The sequence below is a fragment of the Liolophura sinensis genome, unplaced genomic scaffold, assembly GCF_032854445.1.
Source record: "Liolophura sinensis isolate JHLJ2023 unplaced genomic scaffold, CUHK_Ljap_v2 scaffold_14, whole genome shotgun sequence".
Taxonomy (NCBI): Eukaryota; Metazoa; Mollusca; class Polyplacophora; order Chitonida; family Chitonidae; genus Liolophura; species Liolophura sinensis.
Window position 1 is genome coordinate 390,861 of NW_027017953.1, and position 21,656 is coordinate 412,516.

Here is a 21,656-nt window from a genome sequence, read left to right on the forward strand (position 1 = left end):
AGAAGGTCAGGGCCTGAGCAACCCCTCGAGATGCGAGTACTTCTTTGATGTGGAGCTCATCTGGCCTATTAATCTTAATAATGGATTAATTAATTCTATGTGAAGTCCTTGTTTTTCAGGTGGCTGTAGGACATAACATATATGCATACAAATGTAGTAATCTGGGTAACACTCATTGCAGTCATTATAAACTTTATATCCATTCAGATCTTGTGAGTGGCGTGTGGTATAAGTGTTAAAAACGTAACCAGAATGGCAGAATAAACTCAGTAGAAATTCTACAGCCTTGTGTTGAGCACAATTGTGGGATGTATTAGGCGCATCTGGGGAGGGATAGATAAACACAACCTCTCTGACAAAATACTCTCAGACTGACCAGTCTGTTAATTTACATCTTAAATGAAATGTAAATTTTTATTATTGATCAGATGCACTGATTTATTACTTTACGGATATTTGCAGAGGGGTGCTATGTAGCTACATGTACTATGTGGTAATTAATGACCCAGGTATGTGAAAAACCTTTGCGTCTTATAGACTTCACAGATCTCGAACTCAAATTTATAGCAGAAAATTACTGTGTTTACCCTAAAGATTCATCCCAAATGGGCATTTTACTATAATATAATGTAATGATTAGTAGCAATACTTACATTTTCCCTTTCACCCAAACTTCCAGGCAAAGCTCAACACGTTTCTATGATCTATTTAATTCTTAGGGTCAAGCAAGATGAGTCTAGATCCCAGTCATGGACCAGATTCCATGTCAGACACTGTAGCTACATGTTTCATTCAATAATAACAAACCAACTCTCTAGGGGTTTTTTTTCTTTTTTTTTTGTACCCAAATCGACCTCCCTTATCATATGTTTTAATCCCATAGGCATCCAAAAATATTGTGCCAGTATTTTTGTAATTTGACTTATGATTTGGTTTTTGTGTTTTTTGTCAGTTTTTTGTTTTTTTAATAGAGGGTTTTTCTTGGTTGTAATTCCCATTTTTCATGATTAACTTTATGTCTGGGTGTGAAATGCCTGACTCACATATAGTAGACATAGTAGGCATTTGTTAGAAAACAAAGATAAAAACTTGTAAGAGCTCATAATTTAGAAGTGTGACGTAATAGGTTGATAGGGCAACCAGACATTTCACAGAAATCAACTTGTCTGCCTACTGCGACTTAAAATTATACAATTTGTAGAAGTCAGTGTCTATATCTGTGAGGTGATGATGACTAAAGTGAAACTGACAGCGGCTGACGAAGCTCAAAGGATGTACAACGGTGAAGTACTGTCACAGAAGGGTTAAACAGCCTCCAAACAGTCAGCAGTCTGTGCTCTCATGTATGAGCCCCAGTGTGACAAACTCTCTGGCACCCTGCTATACACAACTGATAAACCTATATGAATTATGGCTCGCAGGACAAAGTGGAGTTTTATGTTTGCAAACATTTGGCATATCACGCTTATCATGATGGCTAAAGGGTACCAGAAAATAAGAAAACTTATTTAAAAAGAAACATGTTAGATATAATTTAATAGTTACATTGTGTCCAGTCAAATAATGAAAGAGAATTAATTGGTACCATTTGCCTTCTGCATTATTTATGTATTCATGAATAACACCATATATTTGCAGGGGAGTTCTAAGGGTATGATTTACTGAATTGTTAATTTCATATCAGACTGTAGAATATGTGCAAGGAATGTCAAATACAAACACTTTGCTTAATTTTGCAAAATTTTTGAAATATTACTGACTGTGTAATGCTGAAGAAATCAAATGAATGAATCATTCAAAACCAAACTTTCAGTTCCAGTGAAATTGTCCTCTGTAGTTGTTGTCATTTTTTGGATGTTCCAAGATAACATACATGTATATTTATGGAACCAAACCCTTCAGTCAAAGACAGATAGTAAAAGCTGTACATTGTACTGGTATACAGCTAGAGGAAACAACCATTGAGTGTTTATTTCTCACATTGTCACTTGTACTGGTGTACAGCTAGAGAAAGAAACCATTGAGTGTTCATTTTTCACATTGTCACTTGTACTGTTGTACAGCTAGAAAAAATAACCATCCAATGTTCTTTTCTTAAATTGTCACTTGTACTGGTATACAGCTAGAAGAAACAATAATCGAGTGTTCATTTCTCAGATTGTCACTTGTGCTGGTATACAGGTAGAGGAAACAACCATCGAGTGTTCATTTCTCAAATTGTCACTTGTACTGGTATACAGCTAGAAGAAACAACCATTGAGTGTTCATTTCTCAAATTGTCACTTGTGCTGGTATACAGCTAGAGGAAACAACCATTGAGTGTTTATTTCTCACATTGTCACTTGTACTGGTGTACAGCTAGAGAAAGAAACCATTGAGTGTTCATTTTTCACATTGTCACTTGTACTGGTGTACAGCTAGAAAAAATAACCATCCAATGTTCTTTTCTTAAATTGTCACTTGTACTGGTATACAGCTAGAAGAAACAATAATCGAGTGTTCATTTCTCAGATTGTCACTTGTGCTGGTATACAGGTAGAGGAAACAACCATCGAGTGTTCATTTCTCAAGTTGTCACTTGTACTGGTATACAGCTAGAAGAAACAACCATTGAGTGTTCATTTCTCAAATTGTCACTTGTGCTGGTATGCAGCTAGAGGAAGAAACCATCGAGTGTTCATTTCTCACATTGTCACATGTACTGGTATACAGCTAGAGGAAGAAACCATCAAGTGTATATTTCTCAAATTGTCACTTGTACTGCTATACAGCTAGAAGAAACAACCATCGAGTGTTCATTTCTCAAATTGTCACTTGTACTGGTATACAGCTAGAAGAAACAACCATCGAGTATTCATTTCTCAAATTGTCACTTGCATTGGTATCAGCTAGAAGAAACAATAATCGAGTGTTCATTTCTCACATTGTCACTTGTACTGGTATACAGCTAGAAGAAACAACCATTGAGTGTTCATTTCTCACATTGTCACTTGTACTGGTATACAGCTAGAAGAAACAACCATCCAGTGTTCATTTCTCACATTGTCACATGTACTGGTATACAGCTAGAAGAAACAACCGTCCAGTGTTCATTTCTCACATTGTCACTTGTACTGGTATACAGCTAAAAGAAACAGTAATTGAGTGTTCATTTCTCACATTGTCACTTGTACTGGTATTCAGCTAGAAGAAACAACCATTGAGTGTTCATTTCTCACATGGTCACTTGTACTGGTATACAGCTAAAAGAAACAATAATTGAGTGTTCATTTCTCACTTTGTCACTTGTACTGGTATACAGCTAGAAGAAACAACCATCGAGTGTTCATTTCTCAGATTGTCACTTGTACTGGTGAACAGCTAGAGGAAGAAACCATTGAGTGTTCATTTCTCAAATTGTCACTTGCATTGGTATGCAGCTAGAGGAAGAAACCATCGAGTGTTCATTTCTCACATTGTCGCTTGTACTGGTATACAGCTAGAGGAAGAAACCATCAAGTGTATATTTCTCAAATTGTCACTTGTACTGCTATACAGCTAGAAGAAACAATAATTGAGTGTTCATTTCTCACATTGTCGCTTGTACTGGTATACAGCTAGAGGAAGAAACCATCAAGTGTATATTTCTCAAATTGTCACTTGTACTGCTATACAGCTAGAAGAAACAATAATTGAGTGTTCATTTCTCACTTTGTCACTTGTACTGGTATACAGCTAGAAGAAACAACCATCGAGTGTTCATTTCTCACATTGTCACTTGTACTGGTATACAGCTAGAGGAAATAACCATCGAGTGTTCATTTCTCAAATTGTCACTTGTGTTGGTATACAGCTAGAAGAAACAACCATTGAGTGTTCATTTCTCAAATTGTCCCTTTTACTGGTATACAGCTAGAAGAAACAATAATCGAGTGTTCATTTCTCAGATTGTCTCTTGTGCTGGTATACAGCTAGAAGAAACAACTATCGAGTGTTCATTTCTCAAATTGTCACTTGTGTTGGTATACAGCTAGAAGAAACAACCATTGAGTGTTCATTTCTCAAATTGTCCCTTTTACTGGTATACAGCTAGAGGAAATAACCATTGTGGGCTCATTTCTCACATTGTCACTTGTACTGATATGCAGCTAGAAGAAACAACCATTGAGTGTTCATTTCTCACACTGTCACTTGTACTGGTATACAGCTAGAAGAAGCAACCATCGAGTGTTCATTTCTCATATTGTCACCTGTGTTGGTATACAGCTAGAAGAAACAACCATCGAGTGTTCATTTCTCAAATTGTCACTTGTACTCGTATTCGACTGGAGGGAACAGCCATCAAGTGTTCATTTCTAAAATGCTGTCTATGCTCTCCACTCTCAATTACTTTGTTTCCTGCCTCATTAGGGAGGGCTGGCATGGACACCTGAGACGACAGTGTAGGTTGAGCAGTTAATGGAGGCAGGGTAGCCCATGTATTAACACCCCCATCTTGTGCTGTCTTACAAGGCAAGTTAACTGTTACATACGGCTGTGAACTGTTGGCGGAACTCATGGTCCTGTATCAACCACTGAGTAATATCTCAGACATGCTCAGGGATCAATTAGACAAGTGAAAAACCACCAGCTTGTAATGTGAAGCAGCTGGTCAGTGTGTGGTTTATGTTATCTACAATGTCTACCAGTACTTACATATGTGTATGCGTTGCTGGAAACAATTACACGTGTCAAATGGCAGAAAAAACCGTGTAGAGCAAGAGTTAATAACCGCTGATGGATACAAGACTGTTATCTGTCAAGCAGTCAAGAAAAAAAAGCAGTAATCTGTCAAATGTGTTGGGTTTTTTTTTGTTTTTCCCCTGTTTTGCGTGTGAGAAGGCTGGTCTTATTAGGCCTTCAACAAGTTCAATCCAGGTCATTCAGCGAGTTTGAAGTCTGAATATGAACAAAAACTTCTGCAAACAAATACATCTAGTTTCCAAATGAATTTCAACTCAATTCAGCAATAAACAAAATCTCTTGTCATTAAGCTGAAAAACACTTTCTGTTTATCAATTATAAGTAATGCCTTAATGCCAGAAATGAAAAGATTGTTTTAATAAGTAAATTGTAGTATTAAGATCAAAGTTGTTGTGAGCTCAGCGTTGGTATGAAAAAGGCATAGCTCAAAATCCTTTGTGTTCAGGACAAAAAGCTCAACCCTTGCATATAACTAGAAAGTCAATCTGTAATAAAATTAGAATACGCTTTATCTCACTTTCAGGTTTTTACATAAAAATGCGCTTTCTGAAGCACATAAAGGCTTTAAAATGATACTTTTTCTGTTGATACTTTGATTAAAATATTTTCAGAAAAAAAAATAACCTCACAGAATTTCTCAAGTGGTGCCCGCAAGAGTGAATGAATCAATCAGGAAAATGCTACACTTTAGAAGCGGTATGTACTCAAGACTTTAGGTGAAATACATTATCGGTATGAACTCAACACTACGTGAAATACAGTATTAGTATGCACTCAAGACTTTTGGTGAAACACATTATCGGTATGCACTCAAGACTTTAGGTGAAGTACATTATCGGTATGAACTCAACACTACGTGAAATACAGTATTAGTATGCACTCAAGACTTTAGGTTACGGTTAGTGTTCCTGTGCAAAATATGGTTAGTGTTCCTGTTCAAGTACGGTTAGTGTTCCTGTGCAAATACGGTTAGTGTTCCTGTGGAAGTACTGTTAGTGTTCCTGTGCAAATACTGTTAGTGTTGCCATGCAAAATATGGTTAGTGTTTCTGTGAAAATGCAGTTAGTGTTCATGTGCAAATACGGTCAGTGTTCCTGTGCAAATACAGTTAGGATTCTTGTGAAAATTTGGTTATTGTTCATGTGCAAATACGGTTATTATTTCTCTGAAAATATGGTTAGTGTTCCTGTGCAAAATATGGTTAGTGTTCCTGTTCAAATACGGTTAGTGTTCCTGTGCAAATACGGTTAGTGTTCCTGTGCAAATACAGTTAGTGTTCCTGTGGAAGTACTGTTAGTGTTCCTGTGAAAATACAGTTAGTGTTCCTGTGCAAATACTGTTAGTGTTCCCATGCAAATATGGTTAGTGTTCCTGTGAAAATACGGTTAGTTTTCCTGTGAACAAAAGGCCAGTGTTCCTGTGAAGATGCGGTTAGTGTTCCCATGCAAATGTGGTTAGCCTTCATGTGCAAATATTGTTAGTGTTTCTCTGAAAATACAAGTAGTGTTCCTGTGAAAATACAGGTAGTGTTCCTCTGAAAATATGGTTAGTGTACCCATGAAAATACGCTTAGTGTTCCTGTGCAAATACAGTTAGTGTTCCTGTGAAAATACAGGTAGTGCTCTTGTGAAAATACGGTTAGTGTTCCTATGCAAATATGGTTAGTGTTCCTGTGAAAATACGGTTAGTGTTTCTCTGAAAATACGGGTAGTGTTCCTGTGAAAATACGGTTAGTGTTCCTGTGAAAATATGGTTAGTGTTCCTGTGCAAATGTGGTTAGTGCTCATCTGAAAATACGGTTAGTGTTCCTATGCAAATATTGGTAGTGTTCCTGTGAAAATACAGTTAGTGTTTCTCTGAAAATATGGGTAGTGTTCCTTTGAAAATACGGTTAGTGTTCCTGTGCAAATGTGGTTAGTGTTCCTGTGAAAATATGGTTCCTGTGAAAATATGGTTAGTTTTCCTATGCAAATATGGTTAGTGTTCCTGTGAAAATACGGTTAGTGTTCCTGTGAAAATACAGGTAGTGTTCCCGTGAAAATACGGTTAGCGTTCCTGTGAAAATACGGTTAGTGTTCCTGTGAAAATACGGTTTAGTGTTCCCGTGAAAATACGGTTTAGTGTTCCCGTGAAAATACAGTTAGTGTTCCTGTGAAAATACGGTTATTGTTCCTGTGAAAATACGGTTAGTGTTTCTGTGAAAATACAGTTAGCGTTCCTGTGAAAATATGGTTAGCGTTCCTGTGAAAATACGGTTAGTGTTCCTGTGAAAATACAGTTAGCGTTCCTGTGAAAATACGGTTAGTGTTCCTGTGAAAATACAGTTAGCGTTCCTGTGAAAATACAGTTAGCGTTCCTGTGAAAATATGGTTAGTGTTCCTGTGAATCATGGTGATCCAATAACTGCTTTACCTTGGAGATTTGAAATTCCCAGTAGTTCATTTACAGTTAGGAACAACTGAAAAACAGTCATGTGGGAGACTATAAATACATGAATAAGTGAGGTGTGCAATAAATAGGGGATGGTCCTTAGGGAAGAGTAGTGGATAGTTGAAGAACATGTGGTTTTTGCAAGCAAATAACCGAGTGCATATCGCTACTGTATTTCACCTAAAATCTTCAGTGCATACTAATACTGTATTTCACCTGAAGACTTGAGTGCATACCCCTACTGTATCTCACCTAAAGTGTTGAGTGCATACCGATAATGTGTTACACCTAAAGTCTTGAGTGCATACTAATACTGTATTTCACGTAGTGTTGAGTTCATACCGATAATGTATTTCACCTAAAGTCTTGAGTACATACCGCTACTAAAGTGTAGCATTTTCCTGATTGATTCATTCACTCTTGCGGGCACCACTTGAGAAATTTTGTGAGGTTATTTTTTTTCTGATAATATTTTAATCAAAGTATCAACAGAAAAAGTATCATTTTAAAGCCTTTATGTGCTTCAGAAAGTGCATTTTTATGTAAAAACCTGAAAGTGAGATAAAGCGTATTCTAATTTTATTACAGATTGACTTTCTAGTTATATGCAAGGGTTGAGCTTTTTGTCCTGAACACAAAGGATTTTGAGCTATGCCTTTTTCATACCAACGCTGAGCTCACAACAACTTTGATCTTAATACTACAATTTACTTATTAAAACAATCTTTTCATTTCTGGCATTAAGGCATTACTTATAATTGATAAACAGAAAGTGTTTTTCAGCTTAATGACAAGAGATTTTGTTTATTGCTGAATTGAGTTGAAATTCATTTGGAAACTAGATGTATTTGTTTGCAGAAGTTTTTGTTCATATTCAGACTTCAAACTCGCTGAATGACCTGGATTGAACTTGTTGAAGGCCACAGAAGGAAATTTGGGATCATGTATGAGCTGAAGTAATAAGACTTTCATAGTAAGCGACCTGGCAGAAGTGAACACCCATTGGCTAACAATAAAGATAAGCTTGTGTTTAGAGAGTAGAGCAAAGTGCTTGTGTTGTGAGGGGCAGCATGTGTCAAGGAGTAAACACTTGAGATGTAAGCAGATGTGTTTTAGTGGCTGGGAGATGCTGGATGGGCCAAAATGTCATGAGAAAGGAAACAGTGGAAACTGCTGCTGTAAATTAGGAGTTTAGTGCCCTGTGGGCTCAGAGCCTGCTAATATCCACACAGTCACAATTTCAAATCCTGACCCAGGCATTTTTGTTGTGACAACTCTGCTCATAGTTTACTGGTGGCTGACAGATAAGTGTCTTACCAGCATTTCTTAAGAACAAAATATATTTTGTCCATGGGTTTAGTCGGTAGCAGGATTTGTTAGAAGGTACCAGCCAGTAGAGATGATTGACTTTATACAGTGTATGTGATAGTTGATGTATGTGTATTATAAGATGACGTGAGAAGATAGATCAACAGAGTGGATGGTTTGGGTGTATGTTACAACCAGTACAAGTATCATGGTCCTGTTTATGGGAAGGAGCAAGTTGCAGGTCCGGAGTGTTTTGGCAATTTGTTCTGGGTGGAAGTTTATGCTATGTATATGTAAGCGTGCCTTTATCATAAGCTATTACAAACAGTACAGATCTACCCATATAGGTTGTAAGCTCTCTTGCCATTCATAGAAATCCTGCAGGACTGCGTGTCTCCATTTCATGAAACTATAGACAGCAGAGTAACCATAAATGGTGAATTCTCATTTATCCTCTGTACATGGAAAAAGCCATGCTATAATCAAAGCGATGTTATACTCAAAGCGATGCTATACTCAAAGCCATGTTATACTCAAAGCCATGTTATACTCAAAGCCATGTTATACTCAAAGAGATGTTATACTCAAAGCGAGGCTATACTCAAAGCCATGTTATACTCAAAGCCATGTTATACTCAAAGAGATGTTATACTCAAAGCCATGCTATACTCAAAGCCATGCTATACTCAAAGCCATGTTATACTCAAAGCCATGTTATACTCAAAGCCATGTTATACTCAAAGCGATGCTATACTCAAAGCGATGTTATACTCAAAGCCATGTTATACTCAAAGCCATGTTATACTCAAAGCGATGCTATACTCAAAGCGATGCTATACCCAAAGCAAAGCGAACTGCATATATGGTGTAAAGTAACCTCAAATTTGAGCATGACAAAGTTGCACATTTGACCTGATTCTGAGATTCTGCTGATCTTAGACAAGTATTTATAGCTGTGTTTGCAAGGTACGATGATATCCTAGTCATCCAAATTTCAGCTTCAAAAGTAAATTTGTATGACATTTGTTTGTCTCTAAAAATGCACTTTTTGAGGCAAAATATTATGTCATTTATGATATGGGTTGTGTTCTTGAGCATGGAGTGACTTTCTTTGGAATACCTAGACGTGCAAATCACAGGCTGAAATCTTTACATGGCCATGAAGAGTTCCCCACCAGTCTAGATCCCCCACACAGCATACAGACTGGAAGCATGAAGACGTCTGCTTTGTTCTGCACCATAAATATTTGACTAAGTAAACATTTCTGTTATTGCATTTTAAAGGGTTGTAATCTGGAGAGATGTCAGTTTACCTGGAATGTCAGTAGAACCAGTTTGATGTGCATGCTGAGTTATTATGTCTGGCACTATTGTCAGGATCTGGGCCAAGGAAGTCAGGGCAACCTCTGCCTGTTACTGTCACCTGATTGTCAGCCTGCAGACACACTCAGTCTTTATTCTGAGTCCCTCTGTATAGTAACAGGACCAAGTCCCACAGGCAACATTGGGACCAACTGTCAGATTTCTAACTGTCAGTTGTGGGTTTGTTTATGTGTTTGTTCTCATGGATTGACCTCTGTGATATGCCGTAATCCAGTGTTTGTTCTCATGGATTGACCTCTGTGATATGCTGTAATCCTGTGTTTGTTCTCATGGATTGACCTCTGTGATATTCCATAATCCTGTGTTTGTTCTCATGGATTGACCTCTGTGATATGCCGTAATCTTGTGTTTATTCTCATGGATTGACCTCTGTGATATGCCGTAATCCTGTGTTTGTTCTCATGGATTGACCTCTGTGATATGCCGTAATCCTGTGTTTGTTCTCATAGATTGACCTCTGTGATATGCCGTAATCTTGTGTTTGTTCTCATGGATTGACCTCTGTGATATGCTGTAATCCTGTGTTTGTTCTCATGGATTGACCTCTGTGATATTCCATAATCCTGTGTTTGTTCTCATGGATTGACCTCTGTGATATGCCGTAATCCTGTGTTTGTTCTCATGGATTGACCTCTGTGATATGCCGTAATCCTGTGTTTGTTCTCATGGATTGACCTCTGTGATATTCCGTAATCCTGTGTTTGTTCTCATGGATTGACCTCTGTGATATGCCGTAATCCTGTGTTGATGCTGATCTCCAATCACAAGAGACAGCTGAGGACATTTCCTGTAGACACAAACAAGGTGTCCAAGAGAAAGCTGTGGACATTTCCTGTATAGACACAAACAAGGTGTCCAAGAGAAAGATGAGGACATTTCCTGTAGACACAAACAAGGTGTCCAAGAGAAAGCTGTGGACATCTCCTGTATAGACACAAACAAGGTGTCCAAGAGAAAGCTGTGGACATCTCCTGTATAGACACAAACAAGGTGTCCAAGAGAAAGATGAGGACATTTCCTGTAGACACAAACAAGGTGTCCAAGAGAAAGATGAGGACATTTCCTGTAGACACAAACAAGGTGTCCAAGAGAAAGATGAGGACATTTCCTGTAGACACAAACAAGGTGTCCAAGAGAAAGATGAGGACATTTCCTGTAGACACAAACAAGGTGTCCAAGAGAAAGATGAGGACATTTCCTGTAGACACAAACAAGGTGTCCAAGAGAAAGATGAGGACATTTCCTGTATAGACACAAACAAGGTGTCCAAGAGAAAGATGAGGACATTTCCTGTATAGACACAAACAAGGTGTCCAAGAGAAAGATGAGGACATTTCCTGTAGACACAAACAAGGTGTCCAAGAGAAAGATGAGGACATTTCCTGTAGACACAAACAAGGTGTCCAAGAGAAAGATGAGGACATTTCCTGTAGACACAAACAAGGTGTCCAAGTGCCTTGCATCAGGTCATACTTCCATTTGGACCAGGACCAGATAAACCAAATATTTGCTTCTTCATTTATAGACATAATAGGTCATTATAAGTAATATGGGCAGAAAAACTGATGTTGTATAACATCTTTGTGGTATTGGATGATATCTTGAAACTCCTCTGTAATGCACCAGCTCTGTAATGCAACAACTCTGTAATTCACCAACTCTGTAATGCACCAGCTCTGTAATGCAACAACTTTGTAATGCACCAACTCTGTAATGCACCAACTCTGTAATGCAACAGCTATGTAATGCAACAACTCTGTAATGCACCAACCCTGTAATGTACCAGCTGTGTAATTCACCAACTCTGTAATGTACCAGCTCTGCAATGTACCAGCTGTGTAATTCACCAATTCTGTAATGTACCAGCTGTGTAATTCACCAATTCTGTAATGTACCAGCTCTGTAATTCACCAACTCTGTAATGTACCAGCCCTATAATGCACCAGCCCTGTAATGTACCAGCTGTGTAATTCACCAACTCTGTAATGCACCAGATTAGGAATCATTAACACTGATAAAATGTCCCAAGAATTTATCAGGGGGTCCTTGCAGAAATGGCTGCTCTCAACCCTGCAGATAAGCATTTGCCCAATGAGGTGGAAACTTCAAATCCAGGTCTTGCTGGCTCGACCTCAGTATGAAGTCAGGGATTGCAATAAAAACAACACATCTGGCTGCTTGAGGAGATAAAAAAAATGAATTCTGTCAGCTTACTGAATTCTGTTTTGTGATCTTTCAGTTTTCAGAGGTGCAGATATGATTCTGTATTTGTATATCTGTTTTTCTGTTTTCACTTGCAGATGGTGGTTGGAGACTTTCTTGGCGAGAATGAAAAGTAAGTAAAAATCATTGAATTTATTATTTTAGTCCTGACAGAATCCAGCATAAGTTGATTTATGCGAAGGTAGTTATCTTTATCTCAAGTTCGGCTTGAGCTGAACTTACAGTGACAGCATTTGTGAGAAACTGCTGGGTAATTGCGGCTCACGGGCACGCTAACCACCTCAGCCACAGAGACACCCATCAAACAGTCATGAAATGTCTCAATCAAACCAGAGGACAGTGATTCATATTTGTACCTATATTATTATGTTATATTGCTACAGACTTAACAAGGAGGTGATGTACGCCTATGTGGATCAGATGGATTTTCATGATCTGGACTTTGTCTCTGCTCTCCGGCGTTTCCTGGAGGGATTCCGCTTACCCGGAGAAGCTCAGAAAATTGACAGGCTCATGGAGAAGTTTGCTGACAGGTTCTGCTCATGTAACATAACGTAAGTAATGATGTCCTGTCTTCATGACATGGCTATGTCGTATCGACATATAATAGGTGTTACATGTGACCTATCTCCCAGTGTAGGGAGAAAGTTGATATGTTCACGTCAGGTATGCACTCGGTGGACTAGAGTGAGTCCAACTTTTGTTATTTGTTTGATGTGAGCAGTGAGGCTGTAGAGACTTAAATCTATCATTTGATCATATTGTTTACACAGTATTTCTGTTAACAACGGAGAAGGGTAGTTTTCACAGTATGTCATTTCACTACGGTTGCAGTTCTCTCCCCTTAATATGTTTTGTGTGTTGTGGTTATCTCCCTTGTCTGTTACTTTTTCAGATTAGGTCTGTTTACCAGACACTACGTGTGTTTTGCGTGTTGTAGTTTTCTTCCCTGCTTGTTACTTTGTTACAGATCAGAGCTGTTTGCCAGTGCAGACAAGGCCTATGTTTTGTGTGTTGTAGTTATCTCCCCTGTTTGTTACTGTTACAGATCAGATCTGTTTACCAGTGCAGAAACGGCTTATGTTTTATGTGTTGTGGTTATCTCCCCTGTTTGTTACTGTTACAGATCAGATATGTTTACCAGTGCAGACACACCCTGTGTTTTGTGTGTTGTAGTTATCTCCCCTGTTTCTTACTGTTCCAGATCAGATCTGTTTGCCAGTGCAGACACTGCCTACGTGTTAGCCTACTCTATCATCATGCTGACCACAGATCTCCACAGCCCACAGGTAATCTGCAAATCTGCACAACCATTGCATTATTAGAACAATTGTGAAAAATTGCACATCTGAATGAGAAGATTTTAAACATGTATAAGGTTGCTGCCTGTTGAAAATGAAATGGATCTAAGTGATATGCGTTAGTGTTATTAAATTATCAGTTTGCAATGCTACCTGTGATGATGATGGCTGTTATGTGTATCCTCAGGTGGCTCATAAGATGACCAAGGAGCAGTACATCAAGATGAACCGGGGCATTAACGACAGTAAGGATCTGCCCGGAGAGTACCTGTCAGCTATATATGATGAGATTGCTGGCAATGAGATCAAAATGAAACTAACAGGAAGTCAAAAACCTGGAAAGGCAAGCCGTATGTAACCCATTTTCTCCAGTAGTCATTCATGGAAATCTTTTTCCACTTATCTGTGAAAGTACATGCTAAAGTGAACATGAAGTCTGCCACGGTTTGCCATGAAGTCTGACATTACACTAGATAGCTGCGGCAAGGCTAAATGGTGTCACCAAATGAGTGGCTAGGTAGTGACGAACATTTGCTATTTATTTTGTTGATAAAAGATGAAACTTCAGGAAAAACTAAATTCAGACTCTATGTTCACTTTAATTGCAGTATTCATCAGTTAGCTTAATCCGATAAATCAGATCATTTGAAAAATTTATTCTCTCGTCTTGAAGTCTTTTCTGGTTATGAGGAATGACTTTTAAATACATGCCTAACTGGGGATTGCTGCTGTCATGACTTCAGTAGTCCTTGTCCTGACAAGCTAATCCATCTATATATGCATATGTGCATGTAAAGTTTAAATTATGCATGAAATGTATAACTTTTATTTTCAAGCTTTTCATAGAGCATCCAAATTGTTTTCTATGCTTTGATCCTTGTTTGTGCATAGGGAACATCACAAGTGACAAACAGAGAAGATTGTTGTACAATGTGGAGATGGAGCAGATGGCTCAGACAGCCAAGGTGTTAATGGAGGGGGTTAGTCATGTCCAGTCTAACTTCACCAGTGCCACCCACCTGGAGCATGTCAGACCTATGTTCAAGGTTTGTCACATGTTACGTTACATAACTGACTCATTTGGACCATTAAGATATTTAGTTCTGTCAATTATAGAAACAGCTTGTTTCTAGCTTGGGTAGCTTTGGAGGCAAAGTTTGAAAATTATTTGAATGAGTAAAATAATGCCTCTAAAGGCTTAAATCTGGTCTAGTTTAAGTGACGTTGCTGACAGTTGCGAGGTGCATGACAGTTGTCAAGTTTGCCAGCAAACTGGGTATGTGGTCGATTGTTGGGTATGTGATGATTTGTCCCCTCTTGCAGATGGCGTGGACCCCGTTTCTGGCAGCATTCAGCGTGGGATTACAGGACTGCGATGATCAGGCCATTGCTACGTTCTGTCTGGATGGGATTCGCTGTGCTATACGCATTGCCTGTATATTCCATATGGAGGTGGGTGCGACCTCAAAACAAGATAATTAACAAAGATAGCTTACATTTAGATCTGACATAGCTGTGATAGATTTAAATACTTGATTGGTGTTTTGCTTTTCCCCGTATATTTCACTTTCAAGCAGAGGTCACAGTTTACAGGTGAAGGAAGCAGATCAGCCACCATACCTCAGCAGGTAACTGAAAACCACCACACCTCAGCAGGTACCTGACAACCACCACACCTCAGCAGGTACATGACAACCACCACACCTCAGCAGGTACCTGACAACCTTCACACCTCAGCAGGTACCTGACAGCCATCACACCTCAGCAGGTACCTGACAACCACCACACCTCAGCAGGTACCTGGGGACACTTTCACAAAACTTTTCTGGTAAATGACATTGCCTTATGGCAGTATAACCTAGACGTCTTTTATGAAAAAGTGACAAGAAACATAACTTTTAAAGTTTTGTGAAAGTGGTGTCCGGCTGTACAGCTCAGGACCTGGGAGGCTGTGAAGTTAAGGACCCGGTAGGCTGTGCAGTTAAGTCTCTGGGAGGCTGTGCAGTTCAGGACCTGGGAGGCTGTACAGTTCAGGACCTGGGAGGCTGTGCAGTTAAGGACCTGGGAGGCTGTGCATTTCAAGACCTGGGAGGCTGTACAGTTCAGGAACTGGGAGGCTGTGCAGTTCAGGACCTGGGAGGCTGTGCAGTTCAGGACCTGGGAAGCTGTGCAGTTCAGGACCTGGGAGGCTGTGCAGATCAGGACCTGGGAGGCTGAGCAGTTCAGGACCTGGGAAGCTGAGAACTAGTGTTGTGCATGTCATACTGCCTCTACTTACTTTTTATAATGATAATGTCATGCCAATGTCAAGAACACCACCTTTGTCTATACTTATCTCAGACTAATTGCAAGTAGTTTATTTCGGCCGCTGTGAGTTCAAGTCCAGCTCATGCTGGCTTCCTCTCTAGTGGTACGTCAGAAGATTATGCCAGCACCCTGCAGATGGCCATGGGTTTCCCCCCACCATAATGTGGGCCCCGTTGTATCAGTGAAAGTGAAAGTTGTATAAGTATTATTGATTACAGCATAAAACACCAATCAAATAATTAAATAAATACAAGTAGTTTAGTCTCTAATTAAGTTAAACTACCATGTTATTTTTGTGTGAAATGAGATTTTACCATTTTGATGTTGCCATTACAGCTGGAAAGAGATGCCTTTGTGCAGGCTTTGGCTCGCTTTACACTTCTCACAGCGACCTCTCCCATCACAGAAATGAAGGCCAAAAACATCGACACTATCAAAACCCTGATCTCAGTGGCTCATACGGATGGAAACTACCTGGGCAAGTCCTGGCTGGAGGTAAGGGCAGACAACTCTCAGAACTAGGCTCACAGCGGGGCAAGCCCCGGTGGGAAGTAAGGGCAGATAACTCCTAGAGCTAGGTTTGGGGACAAGTCCTAGCTGAAGGTAAGGGCAGATACTCTCAGAGCTAGTGTCAAGGGTAAATTCTTGTGGGAGGGAAGGGCCAACAACTTCCTGAGCTAGGCTCAGCGGGGCAAGCCTAGATTGTTCATCTATGGTCGTTGCTAAACCACAAAAGTTCTATATTACTGGCCCAAGGGAAATAAATATGATCCAAATCGAAGACATACATGTAGATGCAGTCACTTGAAAGTCCTGGTTGGAGGGAAGGGCAGATAACTCCCAGATCGAACCCCGGGGTCAAGTCCATGTACGAGGGAAGAGCAGACAACTCCCTGGTCTAGGCTAAGGGCCAGCAAGTCCTGGCTGGAGGGAAGAGCAGACAACTCCCTGGTCTAAGCCAAGGGGCGGCAAGTCCTGGCTGGAGGGAAGAGCAGACAATTCCCTGGTCTAGGCTAAGGGGCGGCAAGTCCTGGCTGGAGGGAAGAGCAGACAACTACCTGGTCTAGGCTCAGGGGTGGCAAGTCCTGGCTGGAGGGAAGAGCAGACAACTCCCTTTTCTAGGCTCAGGGGTGGCAAGTTCTTGCTGGAGGGAAGGGCAGGCAATTCCCAGAGCTGCATGTAGGCTCAAGGGACAGGTTAAAGGTGGAGACAACATAAAAGTTCTGATGAAAGGTTGTGAAAAATTAGATTTAAATGTGGACAATATTTTTGCAATTTTTTATTAAAGAGAAAGAAACCCTTTAAATAATTTTTGTATGGTGGATATTTGGAACCACTGCTTGGTATGTATTGCCTTGGCGTAGTAATGTTATAAATGAGGATGTAACACGTTTAATCATTTTCAGGTGACAAATGTGTTCAGCATAGATTTTGATCATATTTATATTGTGTTGCACATAATGTGTATCTCCCACCTGTGTTGCTCATAATAATGTGTATCTCCCACCTGTGTTGCTCATAATAATGTGTATCTCCCACCTGTGTTGCACATAATGATGTGTATCTCCCACCTGTGTTGCTTATAATGATGTGTATCTCCCACCTGTGTTGCTCATAATAATGTGTATCTCCCACCTGTGTTGCTTATAATGATGTGTATCTCCCACCTGTGTTGCACATAATGATGTGTATCTCCCACCTGTGTTCCACATAATGTGTATCTGCCACCTTTGTTGCACATAATGATGTGTATCTCCCACCTGTGTTGCACATAATAATGTGTATCTGCCACCTTTGTTGCACATAATGATGTGTATCTCCTACCTGTGTTGCACATAATAATGTGTATCTCCCACCTGTGTTGCTTATAATGATGTGTATCTCCCACCTGTGTTGCACATAATAATGTGTATATCCCACCTGTGTTGCACATAATGATGTGTATCTGCCACTTGTGTTGCGCATAATGATGTGTACTTCTCACCTGTGTTGTACATAATGATATGTATCTCCCACCTTTGTTGTACATAATGAGGTGTATCTTCCAGCTGTGTTGTAGATAATGAAATGTCTCTCCTGTGTGTGTTGTAGATAATGAAGTTTATCTCTTGTGTGAGATAAACACAGTAGATGTAGATAGTGGATTATATCTCATGTGTGTGTTGTAGATAATGAAGTGTATCTCCCGTGTCTGTTGTAGATAGTGAATTGTATCTCACACAGCCTTTGTGAAGTGTATCTTCCGTGTGTGTTGTAGATAATGAAGTGTATCTCCTGTGTGAAGTGTATCTCCTGTGTGTGTTGTAGATAATGAAGTGTATCTCCTGTGTGTGTTGTAGATAATGAAGTGTATCACCTGTGTGTGTTGTAGATAATGAAGTGTATCTCCCATGTGTGTTGTAGATAATGAAGTGTATCTCCTGTGTATGTTGTAGATAATGAAGTTTATCTCCCGTGTCTGTTGTAGATAATGAATTTTATCTCACACAGCCTGTGTGAAGTGTATCTTCCGTGTGTGTTGTAGATAATGAAGTGTATCTCCTGTGTGTGTTGTAGGTAATGAAGTGTATCTCCCGTGTGTGTTGTAGATAATGAAGTGTATCTCCTGTGTATGTTGTAGATAATGAAGTGTATCTCTCAGCTGGAGCTTGCTCAGCTGATAGGGACAGGTGTGAAACCACGGTACATCTCCAGCTCTAACAACCATAGCTCAGCGGGACACCCCATTGAGGCATTTGACCCTGAAGGTAGGTTAGCAAACTGATATTTATTCTCAAGAGGTCCTTCTCCTTTTATTTTATTGTTTCTTCTCATACGTGGTGTTTCATCCCATGTCTTCACAGACTTTAATCGTAGGATAATGAACGAGTCACATCTATGACTTTAAAAGAGGAAGTTGTACCTTCCTCACTTGGCGTTCAACATTAAGGGACCCATATCAGTATAATGGCTCTGCCAGAACAGCTTACCTGCCTTCGGGAAGTCGTCTCAGTGAAGCAGCACAAGATAAAAGAGCGGTGGAAATCCGTCCTGCAACAAGTAGGCACTTTACACACATGTGTACTCTAAGGACTCCTGCGTCATCATATGTCTGAAAAATTGTTAAGTAAGACGTTAAATCCCCTGCACTCACTCACTCATAGGATAATGTCTACCTTATTATGACTTCCTCTTAAAGTATGTTATCTCTCAGAATGTTGCACAGCTGATATGTAACTTAACACAGCTCTTGTCAAGTTGTGTGATATTTCTAAGTTCCTGCTACATTCAGAGCGTCTTCGTTTTCTAAACTTGCATTTGCCGTAAAATAAAGACCTAAATTTTATACTCAAGAAACATGATAATTTGTTTTCTCAAGAATTTTGAGTGGTCAGAATAGATTTTAAGAAATGTAGCATATAAAATTAAGAGAAATTAAGGAAAATTCCTTACCTCAATAAGTGTTGATTCGAAAGAAAAATATCACTTTGAGACACTGTCGTCTACAACATTCATGTTTTGTCTATGTTACCTGCATGATTTCTGATTTTGATGATACTTCCAGTGATAGCACGAGGTGGTTTAGATCACAAAAAGTTAGCCAACATCCAGGAGACAATGGGGGAGACCAGTTCACAGAGTGTTGTTGTCGCAGTGGACAGGATATTCACAGGCTCAGTCAAACTGGATGGAGATGCTATAGGTGAGCAACAACAACAGCACAGCACTGTCCCATTGGGATGATAAATTACACATGTAGACCTGCTATAGGTGAGCAACAACAACAGCACAGCACTGTCCCATTGGGATGATAAATTACACCTGTAGACCTGCTATAGGTGAGCAACAACAACAGCACAGCACTGTCCCATTGGGATGATAAATTACACCTGTAGACCTGCTATAGGTGAGCAACAACAACAGCACAGCACTGTCCCATTGGGATGATAAATTACACCTGTAGACCTGCTATAGGTGAGCAACAGCACAGCACTGTCCCATTGGGATGATAAATTACACCTGTAGACCTGCTATAGGTGAGCAACAACAACAGCAGCACAGCACTGTCCCATTGGGATGATAAATTACACCTGTAGACCTGCTATAGGTGAACAACAACAACAGCACAGCACTGTCCCATTGGGATGATAACTTACATGTGTAGACAACCTCTGTCTGCAGCGCCAGGTAATTTGTTCTAATTTTACATTTAATTTCCTGATGGAATTTTGTAAACATAAGCATTGGCTCCCAAATGTGGGGTAGCAAAAGACTAAGGATCTGTAATAATTGACCAGTATCCTGCAGACATATGCTTCCTGTAATTGATAATGAAGAAATAATAACAGTGCCTGTATTTATAGTAGTTTTTGGTTACAATTTATAAATAGGAAATTCAACAACATTGTAAATGATACCCAATTTCAGTGTGGGTAAGTCTCTGAAAATCGAAGGAAATTTTGATAAAAGTAAAGTTTTATGATGGCAGAACCAATATTACAATAGCAGAACTACCCTAATTTTGTCTAACTGAGATCTTCCAATAAGTAAACTGTTGTTGTTATTGTATTGGCAGTGGAGTTTGTGAAGGCACTGTGTCACGTATCCCTGGATGAGCTTGCCAACACGATTCATCCGCGGATGTTCAGTCTACAGAAGATAGTGGAAATCTCTTACTACAATATGGGCCGTATCAGGCTACAGTGGTCTCGCATTTGGCAGATTCTCGGCGATCACTTCAATACGGTGAGTATTGTCGTAGCATTCCCAAGAGTAGTAGTCCTAGCTGCCCTAGTCATTTCAGCATTCCCATGAGTAGTAGTCCTAGCTGCCCTAGTCATTTCAGCATTCCCATGAGTAGTAGTCCTAGCTGCCTTAGTCATTTCAGCATACCCATGAGTAGTAGTCCTATCTGCCCTAGTCATTTCAGCATACCCATGAGTAGTAGTCCTAGCTGCCCTAGTCATTTCAGCATTCCCATGAGTAGTAGTCCTAGCTGCCTTAGTCATTTCAGCATACCCATGAGTAGTAGTCCTATCTGCCCTAGTCATTTCAGCATACCCATGAGAAGTAGTCCTATCTGCTCTAGTCATTTCAGCATACCCATGAGTAGTAGTCCTGTCTGCCCTAGTCATTTCAGCATACCCATGAGTAGTAGTCCTATCTGCCCTAGTCATTTCAGCATACCCATGAGTAGTAGTCCTATCTGCTCTAGTCATTTCAGCATACCCATGAGTAGTAGTCCTATCTGCTCTAGTCATTTCAGCATACCCATGAGTAGTAGTCCTGTCTGCCCTAGTCATTTCAGCATACCCATGAGTAGTAGTCCTATCTGCCCTAGTCATTTCAGCATACCCATGAGTAGTAGTCCTAGCTGCCCTAGTCATTTCAGCATACCCAAGAGTAGTAGTTCTAGCTGCCCTAGTCATTTCAGCATACCCATGAGTAGTAGTCCTGTCTGCTCTAGTCATTTCAGCATTCCCAAGAGTAGTAGTTCTAGCTGCCCTAGTCATTTCAGCATACCCATGAGTAGTAGTCCTGTCTGCCCTAGTCATTTCAGCATACCCATGAGTAGTAGTCCTATCTGCCCTAGTCATTTCAGCATACCCATGAGTAGTAGTCCTATCTGCTCTAGTCATTTCAGCATACCCATGAGTAGTAGTCCTGTCTGCCCTAGTCATTTCAGCATACCCATGAGTAGTAGTCCTATCTGCCCTAGTCATTTCAGCATACCCATGAGTAGTAGTCCTAGCTGCCCTAGTCATTTCAGCATACCCATGAGTAGTAGTCCTATCTGCCCTAGTCATTTCAGCATACCCATGCGTAGTAGTCCTAGCTGCCTTAGTCATTTCAGCATACCCATGAGTAGTAGTCCTATCTGACCTAGTCATTTCAGCATACCCATGAGTAGTAGTCCTAGCTGCCCTAGTCATTTCAGCATACCCAAGAGTGGTAGTCCTATCTGACCTAGTCATTTCATCATACCCATGAGTAGTAGTGCTA

General features: G+C 40.0%; 1 protein-coding gene across 1 annotated transcript in view; it reads left to right on the plus strand.

Annotated features, from left to right (window-relative positions):
- The window catches only part of LOC135481245 (brefeldin A-inhibited guanine nucleotide-exchange protein 1-like), an 85,671-nt gene that overhangs the window by 44,796 nt on the left and 19,219 nt on the right, over positions 1–21,656 (plus strand). Inside the window, 10 exon segments of the mRNA XM_064761088.1 lie at positions 12,144–12,178; positions 12,450–12,620; positions 13,271–13,355; positions 13,555–13,717; positions 14,259–14,413; positions 14,691–14,819; positions 16,011–16,169; positions 18,295–18,421; positions 19,219–19,356; positions 20,230–20,399. Of these exon segments, the coding sequence (XP_064617158.1) occupies positions 12,144–12,178; positions 12,450–12,620; positions 13,271–13,355; positions 13,555–13,717; positions 14,259–14,413; positions 14,691–14,819; positions 16,011–16,169; positions 18,295–18,421; positions 19,219–19,356; positions 20,230–20,399 (1,332 nt within the window).